Below are 27,614 nucleotides of genomic sequence, written 5' to 3' on the forward strand. Positions count from 1 at the left end.
AAAATGATAGCTGTTCAGTAGCATTTGCTCCGAAGTACACTTTTCTTTTCACTAACTCCAGTGGAAGTTTCCTGCTTATTCTCATCACCTCTTCAAAAGTGTAATGGGTAAACATTTAGACATCTGTCTTAGGCTAAGTACTCAGTGCTGGCTCCTACTTCCTGCTGGGTATACGTAGTCACCCAGGAAGGACTACCTCCCAAACACCAGTCACCTCTGAGACCACCTGATGAGTCTGGAAACCAGCAGTGGACCCCGGGTAGAGCACATCTACCTGGGTGCCTCAGGCATCTCATTCTGCATAAAAAGAGGTTAACAAATGCAGGCCTACTCCAGAGTAGAAGGCCACCATTTCTTTCTCTGCCTTTTAAGCATTCATATAAATTACCCTCCCCCTTATTATGTGTATAGCTGTCACGATTTGTCTTTCTTTTGGTATTGTTACATATCTGATTTTTCTTCTTAGGAACCAGTTTCATTTTCAATACCAAATTCCCCAAACACTTTCCATACCACATCAGAAGCCCTCAAAAACAATACATAATTGCTTGTGAGCAGATCTGTATTTATAGACATAAATTGCTTTTCTAACTTTTTTCCACAGCTAGTAAGTTCCCTTGATTAGAATGCCACCTTAATAAATAGGTTTGATATTCATATTAAACAGTTTAAGTCACAAATACAATAATATGGTAACATTGTATACATGCTATGATGTCAGTGCAGACTAGTTATAAAATACTATAACAGGATGTCTTAGTTCATCTGGGAGAGTATAGCAAAATACCCTAAACCAGGTGGTTCATAAACTACTTGGGAAGTCCAAGTCGAGGCATTGACTGATTCTGTGTCTGATGAGGGCCACTTCCTCATAGATGGCACTTTCTAGCTGTGTCCTCACACAGTGGAAGGAGTGAGGCAGCTCTCTGGGACCCCCTTCCAAAGAGCACTAATCCTGTTTATGTGGGCTCAGCCTTCACAACCTAATCACCTCCCAAAGGCCCTACAAATACCATCACTTGGGGGGTTAAGATTTCAACATATGAATTTGGGGAAGACACAAACATTTAGACCATAGCACAGTGTAACCTAATTTCAGTCAGGGAGCAGATAAGGCCTTTTTATGGAAATAATATTTCAGCCGAGAACTAATGGATGATCTGTGGTTCAGATTGTGGGAAAGGAGAAGAATATTCAAAGTACGGCAGTCCCCCATCTGTGGGGGATACGTTCCAAAACCCCCAGTGGATGCCTGAAACTGCAGATATTACTAAACCCTGGATACACTATGTTTTTTCCTATACATACGTACATATGATAAAGTTTAATTTATAAATTAGGCACCCTAAAAGATGAGCAATAATAAAATAGAACAATTATAACAATGTGCTGTAATAAAAGTTTTATGAATGTGCTCTCTCTCACTCTCTCTCACTCTCACTCTTAAAATATCTTACTATATTGTACTCACTTGTTTTTCAATCATGGCTGACCACAAGTAATTGAAACTGTGGTAACAAAACCACAGATAAGAGGGTCCTACTGTACAGTAAACCACCTGCCTGTGAGGTGTCGTGAGGAAGAAGAGCCCTTTGCTCTGTCCAGCAGCTGAAAGGAAGCCTCTGTAACTAGAACACCGTGAGCACCAGAGAAACTGCTCAGAGACCTGTAGGAGCTGGGGGCCCGGGTTTGACTTTGATGCTGGATGCAGTAGGAGGAAAATCAGAGGCTTTGCGTTGGCATTGCAGTCATGTCAGTGAGTGCTTAGACTAAGACAGTGAGAGTGAGGATGGCAAGAAATAGACTTGAGGTGCTATTTCAGAAATGGGGAAGACTAGAGGAAGGTCAAGGTGATTGGTCAGGGGAGGGCTTGAGGAACAACTGGTGACTTCTAGAAATGTTCAGTTTGAGCACGGGAGACATTTGTAAGATTTACATCAAATTGTTGGTTAAACAAATGAATTTGTATTTCAGAAAAGCAGTGAAAGTAGATCAGTTCTACTAATTAGTTTTTTAAGAGTCCTGAAATTAGCAACCTCTATTGGTAGTAAATCAATAATATCATTTCATATTCAGACAGCAGACCTTTCCTGTATAGTTCTCAGTAAACAGTATGTCTGTTATAAGCCAGAATTTTAAAGAAAATAGAATAAAAGCAAACTGAATTTCTTCTGTATATTACTGCTTCATGGTATACATCACGTGGACTTATCTTTGTGAACGAATGTTCCATCTGGGTTCCATGCTACATGGAAAGATAAATCTATATGTAAGACCATAAATGTGCATCTATCTTAAGTGAAATATTGGTATTTAAGTAAGAATTCTAATTTGGTAATTCTTAGGGACTATTTGTTTTATAAGTTAACTTTGCAGATGTGCTAGTTATGATTATTATTAGTATAGTCTTTTTCCTTTCACCTACTTTTATAAGGGCTGTAGAAAAAAAAAAGAGCCTAAAGGCAATATTCAGACAGCATATTTAGAGCTCAGTAGAGGTTATTCATCTTTCTTTTTCTTCTTATCTAAAGCCAAAACAAAACCTACATTGTTTAGAGAGGTAAAAACAAATGTGTTTTTCCTCTGTGGTTCAAAGACCTTTAAATATCATGCTCTTCTAGAAAACAGAATATGTGCTAATCATCTGCCTATTCAAATAGAATTTTTATATTCTTGTAACCCCTGTGCAGCTTTTATATTTTTTTATGTAGGGAAACATCTTGGCCACAGAGGAAAAAAAAAAGAAAACTCTTGCGATTTAATTTTAAAGCTTTAGCTTCTAAAAGGATCATTTACTTTTACTTTGCTCTTTTGTGCTTAAATTTTGTTTTCTTTAAAGAAATATTTGTTGAGTGTTTACTATGTACAAGACACTTTTCTGGAAATCAAGAACCATATGTGAACAAAAGACAGACATTCTTGCCATTGTGGAGTTTATATTCCAGTGGAGAAGGAATGAACAAAAAATTAGTAAAACAAGTATTATGTAAAACAATGGTAAATGCAATGAAAAAAATATATCAGGAAAGAGAGGCTATGAGAGCAAGCAGACTCATATGGGTGGAGTAAGGAGCTTCAATTTTGGAGGGGGTGATCAGAGAAGGTCTCACTTTTAAGAAAAATCTGCAGAGACTTAAACATCATTCTGAATGTCCTTTCTCTATGAATTATTCACAAGCCCCATTTCTGAAATGGCAATCTATAGTGACTGCATTATGAGTTTACATCCTCTGTGATAGAATGCTTTCTAAATTATTTGTACCATTGCTTTCTGCTAAACTGAGAAATTGTGGATAAGTTCAACAGAGGCACAACCTGAATATCTATAATTTCCATGATTCTCTGCCAAGGCTACTGTCAACAAGAAATTGTCCAATTTGTCCATGATTTTGCATTACCTTCTGAGTTTTTGCAAATTGACTATGCTTATCTTGAGGCAGAACTTTCATGTCTTCCCTTACTAGTGGCAAGTTGAGGTTGTACTGCTATCTTCAGATTGCAGCATGTATCTGTCTCAAAGACCCATTGGCCCTATCTCAATATGTGGTGAGATTATAGCAATGCGAAGTTGCAAAGTGCTTCTCTTAGAAAAATTGGAATATAGTCCAGGATTTTTCACCTGATTTTTTCCTATTCTTCAGTTTACAGAGCTTTCTGTTTCATTGTTCCATATGTAATCATGTTCACTTATTTCTTTATCAGAATCCAGTAGGTGTTTAGCGATTTTTACTTATTATTTTGGTGTATACGTTACAATATTTTACGAACATTTTATTTAGAGGTTTGGCATGGTTTTAACACCCAGTTAAAAGCCCCCATTATAGCTAGACAAAAATGCTGGGTTTTTTGAATGATTAGAATCTCACTTGCTTATATGCTATTAGCAATACACCTCTCTGATCTTCATGTCCATATATATTTCCCTGGATCCATCCTTACATGAAATAACTTTGTATTTTAAAATCAGTTTAATTTATCTGCTGCATACAGATCAAAACAGTTATTAATTCAGGCTAGCTGGTACCATGAAAATTATCAAAAAAGGTTAATAACATAAGATCTTGCTGAGAAAGAGATGCATGGCTAGAGTCACAATATACATGAAATTTGAAGAGGAAGCAATAGACAAGAGACAAAATTGTAAACTAGAAGTATAAACAGGAAAATATGATAACCAGTTTTTTTTTTTTTTTTTGAGACAGAGTGTCACTCTGTTGCCCGGGCTAGAGTGCCGTGGCATCAGCCTAGCTCACAGCAACCTCAAACTCCTGGGCTCAAGCAATCCTCCTGCCTCAGCCTCCCGAGTAGCTGGGACTACAGGCATGCGCCACCATGCCCGGCTAATTTTTTCTATATATTTTTAGCTGTCCAATTAATTTCTTTCTATTTTTGGTAGAGACGGAGTCTCGCTCTTGCTCAGGCTGGTTTCAAACTCCTGAGCTCAAACAATCCGCCCGCCTCGGCCTCCCAGAGTGCTGATAACCAGTTTTGATATAATTTTTACAAAAATAACAACCAAAAGTTTGGACGCTAATATGTGCCAGGTCCTCAGAAAGTTCTTTATATTTTAATATAGTAATCATGCTGTGAATTAGGTATTAGTTTGTAATAACTCAGTGACTAGTATCTTGACTAAGGTGACACAGTTGTTAGGTGACAGAGCAAGAATAGGTATGAACTCAGAGCCATTAATTAAGCTACTCTTTTTATTTATAAACAGCAGAAGTTGGTAGAGAAGACAATCCATGATAATTAGAACAAAGGGCAACCATTCAAAAGCCCCTAAGAAAACTTTAATATTTGGCTTGATTTATTATAGTTTGGGAAAAGGTTCATTTTTATCATATCCAAGAATCCTCAGTAGATATTGTGTGTGTGTGTGTTTATGTGTATGAATATATGAATAACTGATAAATCTTAGGAAATCAGTCAGCCTAACTTATTCTCAGCCAAAAGCCTGAGGAAGCACGAGAAAGCCCAGTTATTAATATCAGATTTGGAGGAAGAGAGCAAGAAAGAAAGCAGAGAAGAATTAAAACTGACATTTTTGTGGTACATACTTGTCTAAAGAGTAGAAATATTTAACTTCCAAGTGACATACTGTTTGCATGTACAGAAATTTCAAATAAAATTTTAATTGTATTGGAAACCAATTTTTAAAATATGCCTAGTTTTTTTAATACTAAAGCACTTTGAATAGTATAATTTATTATGAAATTTTCAACAGAAAATGTCATAGTGTCATCAGATATGCCTTTTTCGATGTTTTTTGTTTTCATTTTTGTATTTTTGCCATTAGTATTTATGGTAAAACATATTGTGTGTAGGTTAATTATTAATTCAATAACTTTATAAACACCTACTATGGGCCAAGCTATGTGTTATTCACTAGAAGTAAGAATAAATAGACACTTTCAATGTAAAGTGACCTGTGCTATGATTATGTAAAGTACAAGGTGTTACAAGAGCAGATAAGAAAGGCAATTCGGCCTGGAATCCACTGTAGTGATTTTATTTTCAGGATAAGTTTGTTCATTTAGGATGACTGTATCATTTATCAACCAAACCAAGATGCATTTGATGGTTAAAGAGTGTTCTACTAATAATTACACAGGACAGTAAGTGTAATGTGGGCATACTGGGGGCATGGCCTCCCTATTTCATCTTCAGCATTGTAGATGTGGAGATCTTGCCCATGTCTAGAAGTGCTAGGACGCATGCGTGGCCATAGCACTCTCATATTCAGGAAGCTGACTTACATACACAAATGGAGCAGGGCTTGTCTGTGCTACCTCTATCTAGAAAGCCCTGAAGATAACATTAAAATGACAAGATTAAGTACGTTGACATTATGTTTTTAATCACACTCTATAGCTTAGAAATTGGGGAACTCCAAAAACGTTTGTAATCATCGCAGCAACATTGTTTAGCTTTCTCTGACTGGTTTGATGTAAGACAATGATAACAAGACTGGCTTGGCTTTAACAGCATCCAGCCCTTGCACTGTGAAATGCTGCGGAGGCCTACATGTTTGTTGAGAGATGCTTTTGCTTGTTTTGCAGGACCAGTGGTTTTGGCGAGTGAGAAACAACAGGGTGATGGATGGCTACCCCATGCAAATTACTTACTTCTGGCGGGGCTTGCCTCCTAGTATCGATGCAGTTTATGAAAACAGTGATGGGAATTTTGTCTTCTTTAAAGGTAAGCATGTTTTCCATTGTCTGGCTATGTTGTATTTTGATCATTTTAGTCCAGGGCCTTGTAGCACACACAGAGGTGAATAGGAAAATATTAAGTGAGGTTAGGTAGCTAATGAATTTTATGTAATAAATTATATGTTGAATAGAAATTTAAATGACATAAAATAAAGATAATTTTTATATTTTTATTTATGCTTTCTCATACAGTATTTTCAAATCAAATTTAAGAGACATTATGTTCTCTTAGAACTTTTAGATTTGGCTTAAAAGCACCCAAAAATAAAAGATATAAATAGCTTGTTTTCCATTGACTAAGAGTTTGTTTGCCTGTTCGTTTGAGAGTATTTGGAGTTGCTGGCTATTTTTATGTAATGAAATCTCTTGCACTTTTTATTTTCATATACAATCTCTGAAACTTGACTTGACTTAGCTTATGGAAATAGTTTCCAATAAACTAAGAAATAATTCATAAAGGCAAGCAAAACTTATGAGTAGAAAAATGCACCAAAGTATCAGTATCATGAGATTTATTGTTCCTTATTTGTCTGAGTGACAAATTTTAATTGCACAAGTTATTACTAACAGCCTGGTATGCAAAAGTGAGATTACTTGGTAAAGTGAACTTAGTCAAAGTGCCTGTTATTTCATTCTCAAAACTTGCTAATATTCAAAACAACAAATCTTAAATCTGTGGGGGGAAACACAGGGACAATAGGTTGAGTTGGAGAACTGAGCGAATAGCGAAGGGCACGTATTTGAGTTGAAGCAGAGGAGACCTAGAGTTTACAAATAATACGTTAGAACGTACTACTCAAGAGCTTAAAGGACTAGAAATAAATAGGAACAGGTTGCGGGCAGGAAACAAGGCATCTTAACCCAGAAAAAAGCAATTATTCTCAAGATCGAACTAGAAGAATTCATAGCAATGATAAGAGTAATGATGAGATTTGGGAAACACTTATAATACTTTAAATGAGGTTCAAACTACTTCTATAAAATGAAAGTGTACACCTGGAACTTATTTCATCTTTACGATTGTTGAGTAAAAAGACAATATAGTATATTAATTATAAGAATATGAGAGTTTGTGATCATATTGCCACTTTTGAACACCTACTAGCTGAGTGAACTGGGCAAGTTACTCAATTCTCTTTGCCTCAGTTTCCCCACCTGAAAAATGGGGTTTGTGTTATTCCCCATCTCAGGATTATTTTGAGGACTAAATTAATTACTACATGCGAAGTGCTTGGCATATGTAACCCCTCGATAAATGCCAGCTATTGCCACTGACAGTATGATTAGTATTAGTATTATTGCCCTCCTTCTATCTGTAATAGTACAAGTGCTGTGGGCACGCAGTGAACCCCGTAGACAAAGCAAGGATACCACCTGAAGGCTGTGAATCTTCAGGGCAGGAGAGCCGGAGGCAAATTCTCCTTGCCTGCACTCTTCTTTGGTCCCATGAGCAGTAGCGACAGCAAGAAGGGAAGGATAAACCCCTCTGTAGTCTTTGGCTTGACGGTTGTCCCAAGAGGCCCTGTCACATCCCAGGATCAATAGTGCCCTATGACAAAACTGCCTGAGGAGAAACTGCCACCGTCACAAATCAGTGTTCTGACAGCTCTTTACTGCCTCGGGGCCTTCTCACTTTTACTCACTTTGCCTCTCCTCCCCCACTTGTGGAATGGCTAGTTCCTTTTCATCTTTCAACCCCTCGCATAAAAGGCATGTCCTCAGAGTCTACTACCTGCCCACCCTATTTAAGTAGTACCTTCCAGCTGGCACACAGCTCTTGTAAAAATTTGACATCACCTACAGCATTCGAATGTAAATTTCATGAGAGACGGATCTCTCTAATATTTTCTTGCACATCCCTGTATTTTCAGTTTCTAAAACAGTGCTAGATGCATAGTATGTGCTCAAGAAACATTTTAATAGATGAAGTCTCATCGAATGCTGATTTGACTCAGTGTGATCTTTCTTATGCTATGGTGCTAATAGCAGCAATAACTTTGTCTCTTGTCCCAGACCTACCTTCTAGAATGTTGTGCGTGTCAGTGATCCCCTCTGATATATTGTCAACAGCAGGAAATTTCTACTTTTAGAAATTTTTGTCACTCCAAGGACCCTGCTCTGGTGGCTCCTTCTTCTGGTTTACTCTCACCACCATCTTCAGATAAACGCTCTCAAAGCCCAGCTAGGACATGCAGCTCTCCTGCTCGAGAAAGCATTGCTTACGCAGAGAGAGCCAGAGCTCTGGGTGTTCACAATAAGGCCACCTTTCCCCCTACTCTCCACCTCGCCACTGGCAGGAGAGAAGTAAGAGCCCCAGCACCCCGGCCTTCTGATGAGAAACCACCCTCTTCCCTACCCTCACCAGAACAGTCACCATCAGAATCGCTGTCTCTGCTTAACACCATCTCTTTATGGCCTTTTTCATGTCAAAAAGTCAAGATAAGCACATTATTTTCCTCTTCCCAAGCTATCACTCCCATTTAGCTCTGTGAGCCACGAGGCAACCTATGCTCCTTTGCTAGCAAATCTCCTTCCCTGTTTGAATTATCTGCATACATCTGACAAAATATATATTTTTTGCACATTTATTGTTTATCTCTACCCCCCACTAGAATATCAGCTCCATAAGACAAGTTATTCTTTTTTTTAGAATTTTATACTGTTTCATCCATAATATCTTAAACCAGGGTTTGACAAACTGTTTCTGTAATGACAAAATAATAAATCGTTTAGGCTTTGCAGCCCATATGTTCTCAATTTTGTTTTTTTGTTTTGTTTTGTTTTGGATTTAAACGTTTGAAAATGTAAAAATGATTCTTAGATTATGGGCTGTACAAAAACAGGCCATGATCACAGTTTGTTGTCTTAAAGAAAACCTGGAATACAGTAAACACTCAACAAAGCTATATTGAATCAACTAAAAGAAAACTCAGCCCCTCATTTGGAATCGCAGCCCTGCTGTACAAGTCAGTCTCAGCCTAATCCAGCCCTCTTGGACCATTGCTAGTGGATTTACACATCACTTTTCTTATATTGGCTCTTTTCTTTAGCCCCTTTGCTTTTCTTTTCTTTCTCTTTGTCTTTCCCCTTCTTCCTTAGAGAGCATCCTTTGTTTTTCTCTTCTTCTAATCTCTAATTTACAAATATGCTTGACTAGCCTTGTCTTTTATTCCCCCTATTGAGGTTCAAACTACTTATATAAAATGAAAGTGTATACCTTGAAATTATTTTATCTTTACGATTGTTGAGTAAAAAGACAATATATATAGTACATTAGTTATAAGAACATAAGAGTTCTGTGATCATATTGCCAATTTTGATAGTAACCTTGCTGTCATTTTGCATAAGAATTTGAAGATGTGGATTCAACTGTATGTATAAATGAGTATTTAGTTATAAAGCATAATTGTGTTCTTTCTTAGTAATATAAAAATAAGCATAACATATCTATTTGAACTTTCATAAATTTTAAGAAGAATGTAAAGCCACTAGATATAGTGAATAATTCACATTTTGGTGTAATTAATATACTTGTTTGAATTTTGGGCAAAATTATATGTGTGCATATACATCGTTTATGCACACATGTAATGCACACAAAATCATTAAGTGGGAGTTGTCACTGCATCGATTATAAACACATAAACAACTTGTCCTGTATATATGTGACCAATTCTGTATTCTTAACACAAAAGTTTTGCTTTTTGGTATTTTAAAGTACAGTATATCAGAATATAGTAAAGGTGACTTCTGCTTTCATCAAGATATAATAATAAAGATAAGATTTATCTTTCCTTCTGAAATAAAAAAATAGTCAAAATATATAAAAGAGTGATTTTTCAAGACACTGGGGCATCAAGAAACAAAGGACAGTGAACTCTGAAAGTCAGGAAACAAAAAGAAGTAAGCCCTGAAATTGCTCCAGCTTCCTAGCTCAACAGAGGTTCCAGGCAGTGGCACAAGGTAGGGGAATCCAGACAAAGCTTAGAAGACTCTTAGTTGCAGAGACAGAGCTGAGGTCCAGGGAAAACAAGGTGGCTGCAGTGCACGGGACAGAGTATCGCAGAGGAGAGAGCCGCACACAGTGAGGGCCCACCCAGAGATTAGCAGATGGACCCTGTGAGGATCAGAGACAGTATTGATCAGCTCATGTGTATAAAAAAACTCCTCCAATCTAGAGAAACAATTATTCAACAATAATAAGAGGCAGAGTGCCTTGTACTCACAGAGGGCTAACAGTACATGCTCTCCCCAGCCACCTGTTCTTGGTGCTCCTGCATAGAGCACTGAAGAGGGTCTTGCCTCACCAGTGGGAAGTAATTATTCTAGAATGAGTACTTTTCAAGTTTTGCCTAACAAATCTTCAAAGTAAGACCAGAAGCAATCAAATTGTTTCCAAGTAACAGTCCTAGAACAAAGCTCAAGAACATTTATAAGGATCTAAAAATACTGACCCGACAAGGTAAAATTCACATATCTGGCATCCCCCATAAGATCAGGAAAAAAACAAGGATGTCCACACTTATCAAGTCTGTTCAACATTTTAATGGATGTTTTATGTAGGATATAAATAAAAAGCATCCAGATTGGAAGCAAAGAAATAAAACTGTATTCACAGACAACATGATTGTCTGTGTAGGAACAGACTAATAAAAGCTCCCAGAACTGATAAGTGAGTTTACATTGCAGGGTGAAAGGTCATTATAAAAAATTAGTTGTATTTTTATATATTTTCAAGAACTGGGAAAGGGCTGAGATTTTACCCTATTTGTAAGCTAACAACTTAGTCTGCCTCATGTTCATGGTTGCTGGCAGAAGACATAAGACTTCTGGGTCATAGAAAAGGACAGAAACAAAAGCTGTAGCCAGCATATAGCCAGCCACTGTACTTGTTCCCTGAACCCCAATTCTCAAAATTTGATGCAAAGAGGGCCAGATGACACCTTAAATGTAACCGGTTTCATTTTAGGAAAGGAACTGCAAACTTAACCTAAATTTTCTACAATGAGGAGTAACGCTGCCTAAATTTTTCCCTGAAGGGAAACATTTTCTTTATTATACTGGACAGTGAACAAACCTTTCCTTTGCTGTGGAGGGAGATACAGTATCTATAATCAAAAATTGTTTGCTATATAAATATCTGTGGAAATGGATTCCAGAACAAAGGCAATCAGTGCCTCAACTCACAAGACACACTGAAAAGCAAGAAACCTGTGGAGAAATGTCTCTTATCTCATCCTAGCAAGGAACAATGAGGAATTGAAATTTTAAAATTAAAAACCATTTCCAATAGCATCCAAAAACATCAAAAACTGAGGGATTAATCCACAAAAAAAAAATGTGTATGATTTGTACCTTGAAAAGTACAAAACTTTGCTAAATGAAAGTAAAAAAGACTTAAATAACTAGACGAGTATGCCTTATTCGTGGGTCAGAGGACTCAGTATTATTACAGTGCCATATCTCACCAGATTTATCTATTAATTCAGTGGAATCCCAATCAAAATTCTTGCAGGCTTTTTTGTAGTAATGACCAAGCTGATTCAAAATGCATATGCAAATATAAAAGACCTAGAATAGATAAAACCACTTAAAAAACTCTACCTGATTTCGAGTCTTACCTAAAGCTACAATAATCAAGACAGTGTGGCATTGACATAAAGATAGAAAAAAAATAGGTCATTGGGACAGAAGAGTCCAGAAATAGACTCAAAACATAAAAGGACAAGTAATTTTTGACAAAGGTACAAAGGAAATTCAGTGAAAAAAAGGCAAAAGCCAGAACCATTGGCTGTCCATATGCAAAAAATTAAATTCCAATCCACCCCCTGCACCATACATAAAAATTAACTTAAAATGGTCCTAACCTAAATGTAAGAACTAAAACTATAAAAGTTCTAGGAAAAAAATAGGAAACAAATGTTTGTGGCTTTGGTCTATGCAAACTTTCTCAGATGTGATGCCAAAATCACAAGCCATGAAAGAAAAATCGATAAATTGGACTTCCTCAAAATTAAAAAATTTCTACCCTTCAAAGCCACTTTTAAGAGAATAAAAAGACAAGGCACAAACTAGGATATATTATTTGCAAACCAAATATATGATGAAGTGTTTGTATTCATAATATATAAATATCACTCAAAACTCAATAAAAAGCCATCAAGCAACTCAATAAAAATGAGCAAAAGGTTTGAACAAAAACTTGACCAAGGATGATATATGGATTGCAAATAAGCATATGAAAAGATGCTTAACATTATTAGTCATGAGGGAAATGTAACATAAAACCACAAAGAGATACAATTCTAAAATTAAAGGCTGACTATACCAAGTGTTGACAGGATTGTGAAGGAACTGTAACTCTCATACACTGCAGATAGAAATATAAAACTGTACACTCTTTCTAAAAAACAGTTTGGCAGTTTCTTCAAAAGTTAAATATACAGCTACTGCATGATTCAGCCATTATACTCCTAAGTATTTTCAAGTATTTTCCAAAAAAAATGAAAACTTGTCTAATCTAAGACTTCTGCATGAATATTCAAAACAGCTGTATTTGTAATCACCCAAAACTAGAAACAATTCAGATATCCTTAGCAGGTGAATGGATAAATAAACTGTGGTATAGTCATATAGTGGAATACTACTCAACAATAAAAAGGAATGAACTACTGATTCACATTACAATATGGATGAGGCTTAAAATAATTTTGCTGAGTGAAAGAATTAATATAAAACAAGAATATATACTGTATTGTAGCATTCATATAAAATTCCAGAAAATGCAAACTGATCTATGGTGATAGAAAGTGACTCAGTGGTTGCTTGGGGACAGGTTAAGTTGGACAGGAAGGTGTACAGAGGAGCATGAGAAACTTCTCAGGATGATGAACTGTTCATTATCTTTGATAGGTATAAACATATGTCAAAACTTAGTAAATTATGCACATTAAATGTGTGCTGTTTATTGAATGTCAATTATGCCACAATAAAACTGTTTGGTTTTTTGGTTTGTTTTTATTTTGTTTTGTTTTGAGACAGAGTTCCACTCTGTTGCGCAAGCTAGAGTGCAGTGGCATCATCATAGCTCACTGCAGCCTCAAACTCCTGGGCTCAAGTGATCGTCCTCCCTCAGCCTCCCAAGTAGCTGGGACTACAGTCCCATGCCACCATGCCTGGCTACTTTTTCTATTTTTTGTAGAGACAGAGTCTCACCATGTTGCTCAGGTGGGTCTCAAACTCCTGGTCTCAAGCAGTCCTCCTGCTTCAGCCTCCCAAAGGGCTGGGATTACAGGTGTGAGCTGCCCTGCCCAGCCTGTTTAGTGTTTTTTTCTGTTTTGTTTTGTTTTTTTACAATAAGCTTAATAAGCACATCAATTTACGTTGGAATAGTTTATGCAAATATTTCATAAGTTAAATATGCTGGTGACCAAGGGTAGTAGAATCGAATCCCTTCATTATTCCAAAGCATGTTAATTGTGAGAGTCAAAATAAATAGTATCCTAGTTTTAGTTCCTTAACTAATCACACTGATTATCAAGTGGAGTGTCCCCTCATAGCACAGATGCCTCATTCCCCAGCAACTTCCCCTCTAAGTTAAAGTTCTAGTATTATTAACAATAGTAGAATTAGAAACTAATTAAGTCATATTTAGAGAGACTCAGAAATAGAAAATGTATCACACTTCAAGGAAGTAATATGTTTTTCTCCAGCAACTGAATGTACTACACACTCTGTGATAGTCTGCTGTCTTTCTCTCACTCAGGAATATTCAATATAATAGAGTAACATTTTATAAGCATAATCAAGCCAAATGTTTACATTCTCCATTTATTAGTCACATTAAGACTGAATGGTTATGAGATAATAATATCAAAAAAGTTATGTTGAAAATTGAGCTGGCGCATTCTCCTTCAATAATTGGAAATAATTTTTAAAATGAAGCTGCTAGGCTTGTCAAAATCAGTAACAGTCAAAACCAAGTATTTGAAAAGAGTTGTCTCAAAACTCCTATTGTTGCTATCACTTAGGAACTTTAAGTAGTACTTATCACCCTGTTTGACAATTTCATTTCAAGAGGCAAAAATCACTTATAGAATGGAAACTAAAATATATGAGGCAGAAAAGAAGAGCATAATAAAGATTAGGACTAAGAAAGGCATACAAAAGGTATGTATCAAAGGAGAGGAGCTGTCTAAAATATGTAGCCCTGGAAAATGCTTTATATATAACTTGAATCATTATTTCAAATGAGTACTCACAAACCAATTTCTTTATGCTACTTACAAATCATTTTTCTTGAAAGGTTTAGGAAGTGTTAATGAAGTTCACTTGAGGTAGAATTACATTGCTTCTTACATAGTACAATAAATAGATAACCTAAAAGAGATATTTCACTATAAATAGGCAAGTGCAATAATTGCTTATTTCTTTATAGGATGTAATGGAAAATTGATATCTAAAAAGTTATACTAGATTAAGGAATTGACTTTCAGTGGCCTTGGTACACATGAAAATAGATTTAGACCATGTGAATAGTGCTATTTTTTTTGAATTATAAATATTCAGAGAACTTTAATATGAATGTTTTTATTATATATTGAAATGATCATCTAAACCAAAGACCCAAATATTTAATAGTTGACACTCTCCATTGATAATATATCTCAGCTTATTACAAGGATTCAAAAAGTCTATGGTATATTTTTATTATGGCTATTTTTTATTTATATTTCAAACTGCAGTATTTTCTCATCGATATTACTTGTGTGTCTAAAAGTTTTCCTCATCTTCAGAAACTTTTATCATATCCTTTTATTTGCTGTGACATTTTGAGTTCCCCAGAAAGCAGACACTGAGACAAAGTCTCAGGGAGTCAAGAGGTTTGTCAAGGAGAGAGGTCAAAGCGTGAGAGATTAAGGGGGTGAAGGCAGGACTAGCCGGAGAGCCTAGGACTGTGCCGCAGATGACAGGAGCTTGGTGAACCCAATGTCAAACTCTGGAGTCAAGACTGCCTGTTACAGAATCACACAGAGCAGAAATGACCAGGCTCTAGTACTTTGCTGGGCTCAGACTTTGACTAGAGGCTGCTGAAGAAGAGCAAAGCGTTGAGCCAACTGATGCATCAGATCCAAAGGCACTCAGCTGATGGGCAGTTACTTCTTCAAGGAAGATCTGGGCTGCACATCTCAATGACTACCACATTTGCATAAGCGTTCGAAATTCTCTGCTTACTAGATTATACTGTGGAATCTGGAAAATAAATGCTGATAACAAAAAGTCATATGACCTCCAAAGCTGGGTATTTATTCGAATTTCCTGAGCAACCAATCTATAAACAATATAGAAATTAAAACATATTCCAGATAATAAGCACTAACATAGATCAGTGTACTTAATCCTTTATTGTTGGCATTATGTATTTATTAGAGTAAATGGTAAGCAAATTTAATTAGTGGAATACTGTGTTACATAATCATCGTAATAATAAGTACCACTCATTGGGCATCATGAACCAGGTACAGTGTGGGTGTATTTGATCTGTCATTATTTCCAGAATTCTGAATGAGAGTTAAGTTACCATCTTATGTACAAATTAGAAAAGGAAAGCTCAGTTTTATGACTTGCCCAAGATCCCACAGCTGGTAATTATCACCCCATAGTTCTGACTTCAAAGCTGTTGCATGCTCCACTAAACCACAGAATCTAACAAAGAAGATATTAATTCTTTATGATAATTTTTTTCAATCCCTTAAAGTGTTCTCAAAGAATGTATAAATGTTGAACAGCAATCAGCCCAATACATAATAGGTCCTGAGTATTCTAAGTGCAGGCTTCTGTGCTAGGAAGAAAATCCAACCATTAAGGAATTTGTTCTCTCATTTTTTTCTGTAAAAGACCACATAGTAAGTACTTTCTGCTTTCCAGATCATATGGTCTCTGTCATAACTACTAAACTCTGCCATTGTAGGGTGAAAGCAGCCATAGACAATATGTAAATAAACATATGTGGCTATTTTCTGGTAAAATGTTATTTACAAAAACAGGCAGCAGCTAGTGGTCCTAGTTGACTAACCACTGCTATAATAGAAGACACAAAATATAAATGTGTAAGTAGTTCTGAGAAGATGAAAATACAGTTGATTTAAAAAAAATTTTTTAGTGGTAAGACACAAAGGGTATCTGATTTCTCACAATACGATGAACAATTATGAGCAGCATACAGTGAATTAATTAATAAATGCTTCCATTAATAAATGTTGAGTGATTAGTTGATAAAGGGGGAAGGAAGCAGGAAATCATTAGCAATTCTGAAAGCCAGAGTATGAATTTGTTCTTTTCTGAGAGTCAATTTGGTATAGTAAGATAAGCATTGAATCAAAAGACCTAGACTGTAATATTATACAAATCTATTCGCAATTGGCTGTGTGGTTTTAGGCATCCTACTTCTGTAAAATAAATGAAGGTGTCAGGCTGGATTCTTAACCATTTTTCTGATCCAGTACGTCTGAATCCTGTAATGCACTCCCATCAGTAACACTGGCTCAGTTCAAAGGTATTAGGAAAACAAGTAGGAATCTTAGACTGCGGAATAGGCATTGTTCTTTTGATTAAAAAAAAAAAAAATGTCATTAGACACGTTATGTTTCTTGATAGGAACAGCATTTAATTTAAAAATTATTTCTGGGATTATTTGTTTAGTGTCTGTCTTCTCTGCTAGTCTATCAGCTCCACAGGGACAGGAACCTCTTGTGCTGCCTTCATTGATATTTCTGCATCTCCCAGTTCAGTGACTGGCTGTAATAGGTTCCTAATAAACAGATACGTATAGATGGATGGGTGAATATCATTGGAAATCACTGCAGTAGATGATCTATAAAGTTCTCTCTGACTCTAAACATTCTCCAAGATTATTCTTGTCTATTTATAAAGCCTCTCTGTCTTTAACTGACTTGTTGATATTTTCCTCTGCATTCTGCCAAGTACAGTGTCAGTAAGGACTAGTTTTTTCCACTTGCTCCAGAATGTGTCAAGCTCATATGAAATCCAGTGACTGCTTTTATTCTGCCAAAGAGGCAACATTTTCCTTGAAAACCAGACTGTCTGATGGTAGTTAAAAACCCACCTGTCATATGTAAAATAAAATGAGTTTAATATGAATATCACATACTTACTCAAAAACTAAAAAATAGAAACAAAACCATTTCAGTTTTGTCATGTGAAGACTTACCTCAAGATACAAAAGGAATTGTATAATTGTATTTTACTAATAAATACTCAAAAAATTAAATGTTATCACTCATAATTATTGTCGAGTTATTTCCTGGAATTCTATGCTGCAAATGCTCAGCAAGCGAGGTGGTGTTTTTCTTAATTTTTTTGTGTAATAAGTGCTGGGATTCCATCGTACAACTTTACAGGACATGTTTGCTGATAAGTTTTCTGTTTCACTTTGTTTTTTAAAGGAAGTACAAGCTCATTTTAAAAAAATTACTTGGTGTTTATTCCTAACACAAAAAAAATCTAATTGAAGTCTTTCATAAAAGGCTTTTATCATTAAAAGTGAAAGATTAATTATTGCTCCCCTTTATTTATGGAAGACACTAGACTAATAGTATGGGGAAGTATTTCCAAAGTGTAGTTTTTAAAAAACAGGTTTTTAAATAAATAACAAGAATTTCCAAGAAGAACTGTAGCTCCTTCTTTTTTCATGCATTATCCTCTCCGGAGATACCTGGACAACATATAAACTAAGCGTCTGTGCACGTTTCCTCCCGCTGCGTGCTAGGGCATCCTGGGCATTGATGAACCTAGTATAATCACTGGAAAAAAGCCTGGAAAAATTTAAAGAAATTGCCATGCAAATGATAAAGTTTGGGAACTGCAAAGGGAAGTATTCTAAAGCATACTAGAGTATTTCTGCTTGAAAGGGACAACCAGCTGAGTTGAGCTGATAAAAGATTTGCTCTAAATAGCTAGCATGGGAGGCATCGGAACATATATACCCTTTCCCAATTAAAAACGAGATGAAAAGAAAGGATGTAATAAGTCACTGAGATATAGGCCAACAGAACAGGCCTTTCTTTCTTTTTCTTCTATTGTTTTAAGACTTTCTATTTTAAATGCCACAGAGATATGACTAAAATACAGAGCATGCTGTGAAACAGTGCTCTGGATTTTCCATCTCGCTGACTCTGGCAAGGAAGTGATCTGGACCTTTGGGGTGAAGTTTCTTTTTTAATGTAAAATATTCAGATTAAACAAAGGCTCAGGATAGGTGTGTATTTTTATGACAATATTTCCCAGCCCACAGTTAAATATAATCACTTAAATAAATGGTTTCCCAACACAATACCAGGGCAAGCCTTTATATTTTCTCAGACTTGCTGGTGGTTATAAAATTCATTTTTCCTGCTCTGTTAACAAGATTTCAGACTAAAGCCCACAATGTTTTTTACGTAGCTTTTAATGTCCCTTTTTGTTAAACTTTTGATCCTATATTTATGATTATTCATAGTTCTTGGCATCAATAACCATTTATTAAGCACCTATTACTTTTCAGACATTATATATGAGGTGCTGCAGGAAAATAGTGTGTTTGGTATAATGTTTTTCCTCATGTTGCTCACACCCTAGAGTGGGTGGCAGGCTTGTTATTCATTAAAGTACAGTGTACTAAGTAATATGATAAAGGTAAAGACCAGGTACTCTGGCAACATGAGATGCCCACCTTACTCACGTAGGAAATGCTTTCCAGAGAAATGCTAAGCTAAGTTTTGAAAGAGTTATCTTAGTTTTTCAGAAAGGGAGATAAATGGAATGTAGATTAGAGAAGAGACCCATACTGAAAGGAAGCTCGAAATGACATATGAAGGTATTTGGGCTTCATCCTGAATGCAATAAAAAAACACTGAAAAATTTAAACAAAAGAGAGGCAGAGATCAAGGATGCATTTTAAGGAAATCCCTTTAATGATGACCTTGTGGAAGATAGATAAAAGGGAAACAGACTGGAGGCAGGAAGACAAGAAAGAAAACTGTCGGGATAATGCAAGCTAGCAAATAAAAAGGTTACTCTGAAGGCACATGGCTGGAAGACGGCACGGCAAGTTTGCTGAAAGCCAGGACTCTGGCCAACAGACTTGGGCTCACATGCACCTAGTATCTCACGTGATGTTTGGATGTTCACAAATTTATATGGAACAGTCTCATTCAGTTAAAAGAAAAATAAACCCAGTCAGGTCAATCGAGCTTATGATGAGGAGTGGGTATATAACGGGAACTCATACATCTCCGTAACTGGCTACACTTACTGTCTCTCTAATAGGCCTCCTGGTCTCTCCCCCATTCACTGTTTTGCACTTTGCATCTACTTTGCCCTTTGCATTCTATTTTCTTCTTCAGCCCATCTCTGTTACTCAATTTCTACCTCCTCACAGTGTCTGCCTGTCTGTGGTCATCATGGCTTCTCGGGCCTCCTCCTATATAATACATAGTCAGTTCCTCCTGCTGAGTGGGAAAGTCTCTCGGTATTCCCTGGCTCATATTCCCAAGAGAGACATGGATGGCTCTGCCCATCTTGCTCATCTGACCAAGCCTTCTCTCCAGAGCTTCCTCTGCAGCATTTTGACTGGCTCTAGGCTTGGTATAGAGAAAGGTTGAAGAGAACAATGAGACCTGCCTTAGGTTTGTGGACAAAGCAGTTATCTTTAGAAGGGATGATGGAAAGGCATCCCTAGTACCAGCGGCAATAAGAATAGACTTCAGGGGACAGGTTCAAGTGATAGTTAGGATTCAAATCAGCTGAATGTAATGGTCCATGAAGTATGAAAAATAATGAACAAGACGTTTTCTGATTGAGCTGCAGAATAGTATGCCATCTACCCAAAAAGAGCAAATAAGAAGAAAGGTGTTTAGGATGAGTTCAAATTTGGAATTTTGAGTCAACTTTAGAAAATCCCAGTAGGTAACTAATATATACATATATATACATATATACATATATATATATATGTATATATATGTTGTTTGGCATTCAAGAGATACTGAACTAGCAATGTCCATTTATGACCACTCTATTTTCTGCTTGGCTTCTGAAGTTTTCTTTTACTTTAGTCTCATCACTGCCTCCTGTTCCTCCTCACTTGCCTCCTCTTCCTTCTTCCTTTATGTGATGTTTTGCAAAGGTCACAGGTTTCTAAAAGCCTGGTTCTGGTTTCTCTTTATTTTATCTGCATACTCTTCCCAGGGTAATCTCACCAAATCCTAAATTAGTAAATACCACATTTATGCTTCTATCTTACAAACTGTTACCGTCAGACTGACATATCCAGTTGTCTACATGACTTCTTTATATCAACATCTCCCTGACATCTCAGACTCCTGATTTAAACCCCCAATGGCTCAGCCACTTCCAATCCTCTTTATCTTACTAAATAACACTATTATTCTCTCATCTACTCAAGCCAGAATTTGAGGATTATCCTTGATATTACCTTTATCTTATTCCCCTCAGTGAATTCCTCAGCATTGCTAATCAATTCCATCCCCAGAATATATCATGATGCCATTTTCTCTCTTCCATCTCCATTTCTGCCACTTTAGTCCAAGCCACTGTCAAAGAATTTTTTTATTTAACTATTCAACGACATCTTATTTCATTTAGAATCAAGTTCAAACTCGACAAAGGTTACAAAATGATCCTCAGCTCTATCCTTACTGTAAATTCCTGTCACACTCTTCCAGCTATACAACAAGCTTCTTACCATGACGGCATTCATTCTCGATGTTTCCTCCACCTCAAACAGTCTGCACTGGGCTGGCTTTTTTGAATTATATAAATCACAATTGAATGAAAAAATCATTCTCACGTCCAATATAGAGTAGCCCAATCCCATCACTATCACATCATTATCCTTTTTTCTTTTTCTATTTTTATAGCACTTTGCTCTCTGAAGTTATCTTCATTTATTTGTTTAAGGTTGATTTTCGCATACCCACTCACTAGAATCTAAGCGTCATGAGACAGAGATGTCGTGCTTCTTGTTCACTGCTATATCTCTAGTGCCTACAGCAGTGCCTGATACATTTACTAAGTAAATGGTTGAGTGAATTATTCAAGTAATTAATTAATTCTTGCAAAAGTCCCTTGGCAGATCCTCTCATTTCCATTTTTCCCTTTATAATCCATTTTTCACAAAAGACCAGAAACCATCTTTTGAAAATATAAAAACAATCACATTCCTCCATTAATTTTATTTTATTTTATTTTTATTTTTTTGAGACAGAGCCTTGCTCTGTCACCCAGGCTAGAGTGCCGTGGCGTCAGCCTGGCTCACAGCAACCCCAAACTCCTGGGCTCAAGCGATCCTCCTGCCTCAGCCACCCAAGTAGCTGGAACTACAGACGCGCCACCACACCCGCCTAATTTTTTCTACTTTTAGTAGAGACGGGTTTTCACTCTTGCTCAGGCTGGTCTTGAACCCCTGACCTCAAGGGATCCTCCCACCTCGGCCTCCCAGAGTCCTAGGATTACAGGCATGAGCCACCGCTCCTGACCCCCTCCATTAATTTAATCTCTTTCATGGCTTCCCAGTGCATTCAAAATAAGATTAAACCCATTATACTGGTTTTCAGTTCCACTTTCCCTGCTTATTACAATCCACTGATAATTCTTTCAATTCATTAATTGTACCAAAGTCTCCTCTGCTCTGAAGAGGAGAGGCATTCCTGGCATTCTTGGCATAGTTATTTTCTTCTCTTTCTTTAGATTTTATTTCATCAGAGAGGTTTCCTCTGACCTTTTTCCTTAAAGTAAGTCCCCTTTATTTGCTGTTTCTCCATTTCTGATGTGTTTTCTTCACTGCATTCACTTGTTTTTCAATTACTACAATTACATATGTGAATTTTGGTTTTCGTCTGTCTCTTCTGCTGGCATGTGGGATGATCAGGGTATCGATCAGGTCTGTCTTGTTCATTTTAGTATCCTTAATACCTAATATGATACTTGGGATGCTAAAGATATTCAATAAATGTTGTTTTAATTTAAATGATATCAAATGGTGGTAGAAGGTCCTGGAGTAAATGAGATTACCCATGATTACAATCCAGAGACTCCTAACTAAATTCGGCCTAAATATGTGGGGTCTTTTTGTTCGTTTGTTGTTATTTTAGGGCAGCACATTGTTTTAACCTTTCTTAATACCTTTAGGTGTTACGTGAATGCTACAGTTTATCATAGTCCTTATCTATGGGTGGTTTTGAAATACTATAGAAACAAGTAAGGGTCTTGCATCAATTAGGAAGGGCATAGAAGCACCTTTCTCTGCTAGGTATTAACCCCAGAAGGGGCTAGTGATCCAAGAGGATGCTGTCATAGAAAGATTCAGGAGGCCCAGAGGAAGTGGGGGAGGGATATAGGCATTTAGGACAATGAATATTTACCAATTTTTATCTAAGTATCTCAATATTAGTGGAGATATTCCATTCCTATCATCCCTAACCCGGCCCTTATAGGTATTGAGTTTATGATACCTCCAGATTTAGAATAACAAGAGAAGACAGCAGAGAATACAGTCATCAACATTCAAGGACTGAGTAAAATAAAATAAGCCTAGAAAGGAGCAGCTAGAGAACAAAGAGAGAAACCAAAAAAAAATGATTTTCTTGCAGCTCAGGGAAGAAGGACTTTAATTGGTCAATTGTGTCAATAGATAAGGGTGAAGAATTGTTTTATTGGAGGTCATTGGTGACTCCAGAACAAAAGGTTTGAGTGGACCATTAGGTATGAGATCAACTTTCAGCGGAGTGAGAAATGGTTGTAGGCTATATGATAGACACACCAAAGAGGGACGTGGTGGGCACAGTCTGCAAGGGGCATAGGGAGGGCATGAGGAAGTGTGTTGTCTGTAGAGAATTGTCAAACAGCAATAAAACCGACTTTAGTCAGACTTTAGCAGTCTGTCTGCTTTTTATTATCATTGTGCTCCAGAAATTCTGAACTGGTTTAAGGTTAAAATTTTCCACCCCTCAGTTACCACTCTTGAAGAGAGGAATAGTGTTACAGCTAGAGGAGGGCATGAGGTCAAAGGAGGATGACTTTATAAGCCTAGAGAGACTGTGAGCGTTTATGTAATAAAAGGAAGAATCGGCCCAGAGGAAGTGTTTCACTAGAGTAAAGGTTAGAATCACGAAAGCAATCTGGGGCATACATGTTGCACAAAACATAGGAATAATTTAGCCTTGAACAAAAATACGGCCTCTAATTTCTAGGGAAAGAATCTTTGATCCTTGACTCAGAAGTGTTTCTTTACGGCTAAGCTGTAGACCTATTTTATGTTTTAAACTAACTCACAAATTTTGATTGTATCATTAAGTAGTTATTTATTGTATCCACTTGTGAAAATAGCGTTAATGTTTCAAGAATAGCATCAATATTCCAGATTGACTGCTACTAACTTATTTCAAGAATTTAATTATAATAAATTTAAGTACATTGTGTTAATAGAGATATTCTAATTTCTGACATTAAATTAATATATTCTGCATTTGCACTTATTTCGTACAGGTAACAAATATTGGGTGTTCAAGGACACAACTCTTCAACCTGGTTACCCGCATGACTTGATTACTCTTGGAAGTGGAATTCCCCCTCATGGTATCGATTCAGCTATTTGGTGGGAGGACGTTGGGAAAACCTATTTCTTCAAGGGGGACAGGTCAGTACACACTTCACATGAGGAAAACAGTTAACTAATGTTTACAGAAGTCAACATTTCTAGTCTGTCATAGACATGTACTATTGATGAAAACTCTGTGTTAATGTAAACCCAAGAGTTAATGAAATTGAAAATATTTTTAAAATATTTTTAAATAATATTTAAATAAATCTTCTTCTAACATACTCAACTAATATGACTTTTTGATGAATTATATATATATATTCTCCTTTCCCCATAATCTTAACATCCCTATAAACCTGTGTCAGCATTGTATATCTGTATCCTTGCAGTGCATTTTCTTGTAGTTTTACTTACTTTATTTAGGAAAAGAAACATTTTAGCATAGTTTTTTGTGTGTGTGTTTTCACATTCAAAGTTAAAGTTTTATACTTTGCACGCAGTTAATTGTGAACATTTTCAAATAATTTCAGTTTAGTCATGGTTTCTATTTCTTAAGAGGTTGTTTATTTAGATACCAGCAAGCAGATGTTATAAACTATATATAACCAAACTATCACTGGGCTAAATACTTTTAGCTTAAAGCATAATATTCTTTCCCAGCTATTTCACTCTCTCTTACTTTATTTTTCTTTTGCGACATTGGTGACAGGGTTAATAAAATGAAAGAGAATTGTTAGTCTTATAATTTACAGTTATCTACTAGGTATACATAGCTCCACCTCTGCCCACTTTTTGACAGATATTACCTATAAAATATATGTGAATTGAAGGCTATATTTTTATTAATTTAAATAAATATTAAGTAAGAAAAGTAATAAAGATAAAAAAATCAAATTTTAATTACGCTATTACTGGCTGGGTCACAATGTGAAACTCATAAGTAGTCTTTACTGGCTTGCATAATAGAACGAATTAAGTATGCCATTGTATTGCTTTTTACAAGTGAATTTTTTAAAAACACACACAGAAAAAACAGGCTTTAATGTCCAACATGCCAGTATTGAATTTGCCTTATTAGCAAAAAATAACCGTATAAAATGTCTCCACCTTCAGGAGAAAACTAAGTAAGGGTATAAACTGCGTTTATTTTGAAATACACAATTTTTAATTGCAAATTGTTTCTAATATTGAGCTTTATCTGTGAACAAAAAGATCCTGTCATTGATCTCCAGAGATAAGAATGTACACTTTTAAATTTATTGTTACTAATTTTATATACATCATATTTCCATATATTTCTAAAGCAAAATGTTACATATTAAAATATAGATTTCAATTCACTACATTAAAGCTAGGGCTTTGCTACAATGCTTCTTACTAAATCACAAGCAGAAAAGATACACCCGATAAAAATTTGATTAAAGGAAAAGATGCCCCTACAACCACAAAAAATATAATGACTCAATGGGATGTACGTGTAATACAGTTTGAAAGGAGAAGAATGAAGGACTTTATTGCTGCAGCATAGTGACCACTAATAAAATAAATCTGCAGACTTATAACATATTCTTTAAAATGTTGTAACCCTTAGGGTTGTTAAATTCTCCAGCTGGTTTTAATTGCTGGAATGTGCTCTTTGAGGACTAGGTACAATACGGAGTTGCACTTCTCCCTCCCCATCCTCCCATCCCTGAGAAAAGGAAGACATGAAAGTTTGAGGAGTCACTTTCAAGAAGTTAGCTGCTAGGGGACAGAAAATGAAAGCTTTTTCAACAGTTTTAATTAGAGTTTCATAGATGATAATAGAAACTGCCATTTCATTATCAGATAGCCCTGTTTCCCACATATGCAGGAATTACTTCTCAAATGTTTCCATTCTAAAAATGTAGCACTTATTGGAAAATTTAAGTTTAGAGAGTAAATGTGAGCTGCCTCAAACCAGTGAAATCAATGAAGTTAGATATCAAATTTATAATAGACTAAAGACTATAGTAAGTGGGAAAAGTGTTATTAGTCCATTTGCTTCCTACTCAAAAAGCTGCCTGCCAAATATAGCAAAATGTATAAAAATGCTTTTATTATTTTTAAGTTCTTTTTAAATAACTGTGGTTTTATAGGTTTTAAAGATATTGAAAGCAGGATTCCAGTTAATTTCCATATATGTGATCTTATATAAGATGTCATGAATTATTGATATTTTATAAAGAGATCACTTCATATTTGTAGAATTGTATAATTCCAGAGTCAAATTCCATTTGTCAATACATTAATTCTACATTTAAAAGTAGATGGAAAAGACATTACATTATCCAGCTCAAACATATAAACAACAATTCAATTGTCACTTATATGGGAATTTATTTTCCTTACTTATTTCTTCTCTCTTCTCCCACTGCCACTTTTCTGCTTTAAAAAAAGAAAATAAATTGTGTTAATGGTTTTCTATTTCTCTAAGGCTAAGAGAAGATGGGATTTTAGAGAGTATCTAGTACAAGTGTAAGAAAATCAACCACTTTAAAGCAATTGAGTGAATAACATATATACTACTGGGTAGAGCAGCAGTGTCTAAGGCAATAGGGAGTGATGGGTACTGTGGTAAGCTGGAAAGTTGCAAACACCAGACTTTGCATTCAAAATCAGAATCATTTAAAATAATTTGCTAGACAAACAAAGCACATCTTTAAATTAGATTTGGTCCAAGTCCTGCCATATGTCAGCCCTGCGTGTTGTTCACTCCCTACCAAAATCCAGACACCTTCAATTACGGCCCACAGTATCCATCCCTCTCTGCCTAACTGCCTGATGTGATGGTGTGAACACGAGGCAGCCCGTTCCATTCTCAATAGCTCTAATGCTCTAATGCCTGTTTCCTTAAGATTTCTGCATAGTTCTTGCCCTAGCCCTCATTCATTCATTCAAAAATCAATTATTGAGCACAAACTCTGTGACATGTGCTAGGTAATAAATGTAGAGTAGTAGAAAAGATTACAAGGCTCCTGCTGTCATAGCACTTAGATTCTTTTGGGGGAGATGAATAATGAACACTAAACAAATTAATGACCCTGATAATTTTCACAATGAGAAATGCTACAAAGAAATAAAACAAGATGATGATGCAGAAGAGACACGTGGGTGGTAAGCAATGGCTGGGAAGTTAGCGTGGAAGTCAGGAAGGCCTCCCTCGTGAAGGAGACACCTGAGTGGAGACTTGAGCAAGGAGAAGTTTTAGCCAGAAATAGGAAACAGGAAGCTATTCAGAACAATGTATTACAGGTAGATGAAATAGTTGTGCAAAGGCAATAATGTAGGGATGAAGTTGGATTGTTCAAAAACAGAAAAAAAAAAAAAAAAACTTGATTGCTAGAGCACAGTGATTCAGTGGTAGAAGAGGTCAAACAGGTAAACAGGGACCAGATCACACAGGGCCCTATAGGCCAGGGCACAGACTTTGGATTTTATTCTTAGTACGGTGGAAAGGCATTGGAGGGTCTTCAACAAGAAAGAGACATGATCTTATGTGTATTCACAAAGATCATTCCGACTTCTGTGTGAAAAATGCACTTCAGGAGTGGAAGCAAGGAGAGTCCTAGGGAGGCTGCCGAGGGAGTACGGGAAGACACGATGGTAGCAGTAGAGGTGGGCAGAGTGGATGGGTGCAGGAGACATTTTGAATGTGATCATAACAAGTTGTTCTTATGGCTTGGATTTAGGAAAGAGGAACAAAACAAATCAAGGGCAACTTGTAGGTTTTTCACCTGAGTAAGTAAGTGGGTAGTGCA

General features: G+C 36.2%; 1 protein-coding gene across 1 annotated transcript in view; it reads left to right on the plus strand.

Annotated features, from left to right (window-relative positions):
- The window catches only part of MMP16 (matrix metallopeptidase 16 (membrane-inserted)), a 325,438-nt gene that overhangs the window by 284,167 nt on the left and 13,657 nt on the right, over positions 1–27,614 (plus strand). The window contains exons 7-8 of the mRNA XM_012643647.1: positions 6,063–6,201; positions 23,781–23,931. Coding sequence (XP_012499101.1) covers positions 6,063–6,201; positions 23,781–23,931 — 290 coding nt within the window. The remainder of the gene's footprint in view (positions 1–6,062; positions 6,202–23,780; positions 23,932–27,614) is intronic.

This window comes from Propithecus coquereli, unplaced genomic scaffold (assembly GCF_000956105.1).
Source record: "Propithecus coquereli isolate 6110/MARCELLA unplaced genomic scaffold, Pcoq_1.0 Scaffold2, whole genome shotgun sequence".
Taxonomy (NCBI): domain Eukaryota; kingdom Metazoa; phylum Chordata; class Mammalia; order Primates; family Indriidae; genus Propithecus; species Propithecus coquereli.